Source organism: Centruroides sculpturatus, unplaced genomic scaffold (assembly GCF_000671375.1).
Source record: "Centruroides sculpturatus isolate CEXI.00-Female unplaced genomic scaffold, Cexi_2.0 scaffold4724, whole genome shotgun sequence".
Classification (NCBI taxonomy): Eukaryota; Metazoa; Arthropoda; class Arachnida; order Scorpiones; family Buthidae; genus Centruroides; species Centruroides sculpturatus.
The window spans coordinates 1-5940 of NW_019388810.1; the positions used below are offsets into that span (position 1 = coordinate 1).

General features: G+C 23.8%; 1 protein-coding gene across 1 annotated transcript; it reads right to left on the reverse strand.

Annotated features, from left to right (window-relative positions):
* Positions 1 to 571: 571 nt before the first annotated feature.
* Positions 572 to 5883, reverse strand: LOC111617079 (sarcosine dehydrogenase, mitochondrial-like). The gene is made up of 4 exons (XM_023358415.1): positions 5736 to 5883; positions 5500 to 5583; positions 1257 to 1370; positions 572 to 858 (listed from the first exon to the last, which is right to left on the reverse strand). The coding sequence occupies exons 1-4, from the start codon at positions 5757 to 5759 to the stop codon at positions 739 to 741; spliced, it is 342 nt and encodes a 113-aa protein (XP_023214183.1). The 5' UTR covers positions 5760 to 5883; the 3' UTR covers positions 572 to 738.
* Positions 5884 to 5940: the final 57 nt, after the last annotated feature.

Consider the following 5940-nt stretch of genomic DNA (forward strand, 5'->3'; position numbering starts at 1 on the left):
ATTAACAGAAGTCAGAGTTTTATAAATGGATATATCAATAGATAAAAATGTTAAGTATAGTCTGAATCATTAAATTAAATTCATTATAGATCAGTAAATGGATTAAAAGTCAGTTAACCAAGATATTATTTTAAAATCAATTGACTGATTAGGAACAACTGCATGTTATTATTTATGGTTCAATCATTTCATTGAAAGTGACTAAATAAGGAATAATAACACACATAATACAAGTAATATAATAAATAGCAGACTTTTTGGCTAATCTGTATAATGTATAAGTATTGATATAAGTAATAACTGATTTGAATTAATTTCCTAATTGTCACTTTTTCTAATCGTTAAAAGCATTTTAGGACAATTAGAAAATCAATTAAAAATGTATTTATAAATGTATTTCAAATTACCATACAAATAAAGTAAAAAAACCATCTTTTTGTGTTAAAATTTTAATAGCTAGCAGAAATGTACTATAGAAAGTTAACAAAATTTACAAGTACTTTTGCTAGTTCAATTTATTTTCAAATAAACACTTGTTTGAAAAATTCTTCAAACATTACATATTGAAACAAATTTCAAACATATATACGTACAGAGTGATCCATTTTTATCAATCCACTGAAATAACTTGGAAAAATATGTAGCTTGCAAAAAGAATTATTAGACTTCAAGGGGGCCACAAGATGGTGGTATCAGTTTTTATCATAAATGGCACTACACTCAGTGAAAATGGGAGAATTATGTAAATATCCAATCTGCTGCTTTCTGTGCATCTGGTCCCATTAAATAAAATTTTCCAAAGTAAGACATGTTAAATACAGCCACATTTTCTCTACAACCAAGACATTCATTGCCAATCTATGTCTTTTTCCAATCATTTTCTTAAATGGGAACTATATTTAAGAAAATAAAACTGATCCCATTTTCATTAATTGTAGTGCTATTTATAATAAACTCAGTAGCTTTGTCTTGTGGTTCCTTGAAGTCTAACTTTTTCAGTTTAATGAGCTTTTTGCAGGATACATATTTTTTTGAATTATTCAGTGGTCTTGTACATATATATGTATTTGTGTGTTTTTATATATTTTCATTCAATAAATGAAAAAATATAAAAAATATATTTTCATTTATTAAATACAGTTTAATACAGAAAACTTATTTGATGAAAAATTAAAATAAATTAAAAAATTAAAGGCAATATCTATAATATTAAATCATTTAATAATATTAGAATTTAATAAAATAGTTGTAATTACATCATCATGATGTTTTGGGAATACAAATGCATAATCTTGCCTTAATTTCTCTTCATAGGCATAATTTTCATGCCTTTTATTTCCATAACTTCCATAATAATCATATTTCTTTAACTGTAAAAAATATTTCATTAAATTCATAGATTTAATCATTTAAAAAAATAATTTTAATCAATTTATTCAGAATTCTAATTTGAGATATCTGTAAAATAAATACATATTATTTAAACCTTTTAAATTTCTATAAAATAATCATTTTTACTCTGTTGCTGATAAAAATGTGCATTATTATAAAATATAATACAATAATAATAGAATGAAAATACAGTAATATGCTACAGAATGTAACTGTGGATTTTGAAGCCTATGATTATAAATGTATTTTTATATATTTTTTTATATGTAATAATACTTGCAGTAATACTTGCTCTTTCTAAGTACTGACTAAATAAATGGGAAATATGCATTATAAGGAAGTTGTTAGTTCTATTGAGATGCTTAACTTGTCATCCTATGACAAAAACTCAACATAAAGAGGTCCAAAAAAAAAAATGACATTCTTACAATTATATTATTGTGGCTCTAAAAATACTTGATTAGAGTAAGCTATTGCAGAGAAGCTTCTGCATGCTTCAAGGAAATTTGTATTGGTAGTCACATGGCCCTTTCCTTCAGCTGTGAGAGAAGAATGTGGCATATAGATGCAAATATTTTGTGCTCTTTTAACATCAAACCAAAGATTTTGCAGGTCTTTTATGAAGATCATCAAAAGCATGACAGCTATGAAAATAAAAATGTGAAATAGTGCTGACACTATCTTCATGGAACCACCCCCCTCCCCACTGTTATCAATCATCATCAGAATTTACCTTCTGGTATTAATGATCATATTCTATATAGACAGCCCCAAATCAAGATTGTCCCAGAAAAAAAATAACAAATGAAATATTACAAGACTCATCAGCCTTAGCCTTGTATCTTTTGATTTGCTGTTTACATTCTAGATTTGACAACTGAATAAACAGAAACAGAAAATAAACACAATTTCTTGCTCATTTAATCATGCTCAAAAGTATAAAGCTGAAATTTTTATTCATTTAATATGGATTAATCCATTAATAAATGAATAGAAATAGATCTAATCAGGGATATTTCAATTAGTTCTTACTGATGGAAAAGTTGCAACCATAAAATTTAAACTATTAATAAACTAATAGATTCAAATTGATCATCATCATATATCATATCATATGACAAATAAACCAAGCAACAGTTTTAACAGTATTTATTGCTATTTATGGATTTTTAGCATATATTCATAAATGTCCTATATTAAAGTTAAAATAATTTTACTATTCAGTATATTAACTGAAAACATCTTTTAACATCTGTCCAAACTGTGCAATAAATATATTATTTAAAAAATATTTACTAAAAGCTAAATTATACTTCTTTCATGATATATTAATAGATTATAACTAATGGTAGCTATAACTAATTCAAGCTTCAATTAGTTGTTTGAATATTTTATAGGTACTTCTTGTTCATTTAAATCAAATAAAAATTATTTAACAAGTGAAAAATACTGAAGTAAAAATATATGAAAAAAATCTGTCTGAAGACTTAAATCTACAAAGAAAACAAACTTTCAAAGATGAAAAATTGTATTTATGATTTCTAATATAACAATTCCAAACTTATATATATTAATTAATGTAAACCAAAATCAAATTCTATGCAGTTATAAAATGAAAAAAATATATTTTATATAATCTCACCAAAAATTTATTTAATTATAAATTCATTTAAAAGTAAAAGAAAAAATTTTAGAAATATTTGTTAAACACTTACTCTATTGTAATCTTTGTAAGTTAGACATATCTAATTTGTTTTCAAGAGTTAGTATTATTTTAACAATACCTAATTGAAATTACTTTTAAGGGTTTTCATTAAAAACAATCAATTTTTAATGTACCAGTAATAAAGGAGATATTTTGAATTTTTTGACTGAAATAACCATATTGAATTAAAATAAAAAAATTTACTTTCTTTCATTTATTATATTTGATTATTAAAATAGTGCTCAAATATTAAACCAAACAAAAATTTTAGCAATGTTCATTACTGTTTATAAATTTTCAGCATGTATTCATTAATATCTGAAAATAAGGTTAGAAGAATTTGATTTTTCAATNTGAAGCCTATGATTATAAATGTATTTTTATATATTTTTTTATATGTAATAATACTTGCAGTAATACTTGCTCTTTCTAAGTACTGACTAAATAAATGGGAAATATGCATTATAAGGAAGTTGTTAGTTCTATTGAGATGCTTAACTTGTCATCCTATGACAAAAACTCAACATAAAGAGGTCCAAAAAAAAAAATGACATTCTTACAATTATATTATTGTGGCTCTAAAAATACTTGATTAGAGTAAGCTATTGCAGAGAAGCTTCTGCATGCTTCAAGGAAATTTGTATTGGTAGTCACATGGCCCTTTCCTTCAGCTGTGAGAGAAGAATGTGGCATATAGATGCAAATATTTTGTGCTCTTTTAACATCAAACCAAAGATTTTGCAGGTCTTTTATGAAGATCATCAAAAGCATGACAGCTATGAAAATAAAAATGTGAAATAGTGCTGACACTATCTTCATGGAACCACCCCCCTCCCCACTGTTATCAATCATCATCAGAATTTACCTTCTGGTATTAATGATCATATTCTATATAGACAGCCCCAAATCAAGATTGTCCCAGAAAAAAAATAACAAATGAAATATTACAAGACTCATCAGCCTTAGCCTTGTATCTTTTGATTTGCTGTTTACGTTCTAGATTTGACAACTGAATAAACAGAAACAGAAAATAAACACAATTTCTTGCTCATTTAATCATGCTCAAAAGTATAAAGCTGAAATTTTTATTCATTTAATATGGATTAATCCATTAATAAATGAATAGAAATAGATCTAATCAGGGATATTTCAATTAGTTCTTACTGATGGAAAAGTTGCAACCATAAAATTTAAACTATTAATAAACTAATAGATTCAAATTGATCATCATCATATATCATATCATATGACAAATAAACCAAGCAACAGTTTTAACAGTATTTATTGCTATTTATGGATTTTTAGCATATATTCATAAATGTCCTATATTAAAGTTAAAATAATTTTACTATTCAGTATATTAACTGAAAACATCTTTTAACATCTGTCCAAACTGTGCAATAAATATATTATTTAAAAAATATTTACTAAAAGCTAAATTATACTTCTTTCATGATATATTAATAGATTATAACTAATGGTAGCTATAACTAATTCAAGCTTCAATTAGTTGTTTGAATATTTTATAGGTACTTCTTGTTCATTTAAATCAAATAAAAATTATTTAACAAGTGAAAAATACTGAAGTAAAAATATATGAAAAAAATCTGTCTGAAGACTTAACTCTACAAAGAAAACAAACTTTCAAAGATGAAAAATTGTATTTATGATTTCTAATATAACAATTCCAAACTTATATATATTAATTAATGTAAACCAAAATCAAATTCTATGCAGTTATAAAATGAAAAAAATATATTTTATATAATCTCACCAAAAATTTATTTAATTATAAATTCATTTAAAAGTAAAAGAAAAAATTTTAGAAATATTTGTTAAACACTTACTCTATTGTAATCTTTGTAAGTTAGACATATCTAATTTGTTTTCAAGAGTTAGTATTATTTTAACAATACCTAATTGAAATTACTTTTAAGGGTTTTCATTAAAAACAATCAATTTTTAATGTACCAGTAATAAAGGAGATATTTTGAATTTTTTGACTGAAATAACCATATTGAATTAAAATAAAAAAATTTACTTTCTTTCATTTATTATATTTGATTATTAAAATAGTGCTCAAATATTAAACCAAACAAAAATTTTAGCAATGTTCATTACTGTTTATAAATTTTCAGCATGTATTCATTAATATCTGAAAATAAGGTTAGAAGAACTTGATTTTTCAATAAATTGATTGAAACATTTCAAATAAAAATAATACACTCAAAATAATAATCAGAATTTAAATACAAAGTTAAAAAATTAATAAAAAGGAACAGAAACAGAAAATTAATAAACAGATTTTTATCATATGCATTTTCATTTTATTGTATTTCATTGTATTGAAAAAATATTTTACGATAATAAAGATTAAATAAATTTTAGGTTTTAAAACTTACTGGAGCTACACTCTCTCTTGTAAACCAACCTGGTCTTTCCCATCCAAGTCTTTCTTGAAATATGCATCCATTATTTAATAATTCCTAATAAAAATTATATTTGAATTATAAGTTTGATGTTTAATTAAATATATAAAGTAATTTTGATTAATTCTGGGTTTATCATTTGCTTAATTTATAATTTGGGGTTGCTTTGCTGTGTAATATTGTAAGTAAAACAAAGAAAAATATTATACCTCATGAAATGGATCTTTTCTCATATTACGAGATGCTAATGGTTCATCATGAGGATAAACAATTGAATAATTTTTTGCATATGATTCATGACTCCTTTCTTTTATCCACTGTTTGTTATTAGTTAACTTTGAACTGAATCGTCTAAAATAATAAAAATAGATATTTATAAGTCAAGCATATTAGTAAAATAAACATATTTATTTA

Excerpts from the sequence above, each read along its gene's own strand:
- LOC111617079 (XM_023358415.1), bottom strand. The coding sequence starts at position 5,759 with ATGAGAAAAGATCCATTTCATGAG. Across the intron at positions 5,584-5,735 it reads GAAAAGATCCATTTCATGAG|GAATTATTAAATAATGGATG; the intron begins GTATAATATTTT and ends AATTTTTATTAG. Across the intron at positions 859-1,256 it reads TCCCAAAACATCATGATGAT|ATTGGCAATGAATGTCTTGG; the intron begins GTAATTACAACT and ends AAAAAGACATAG.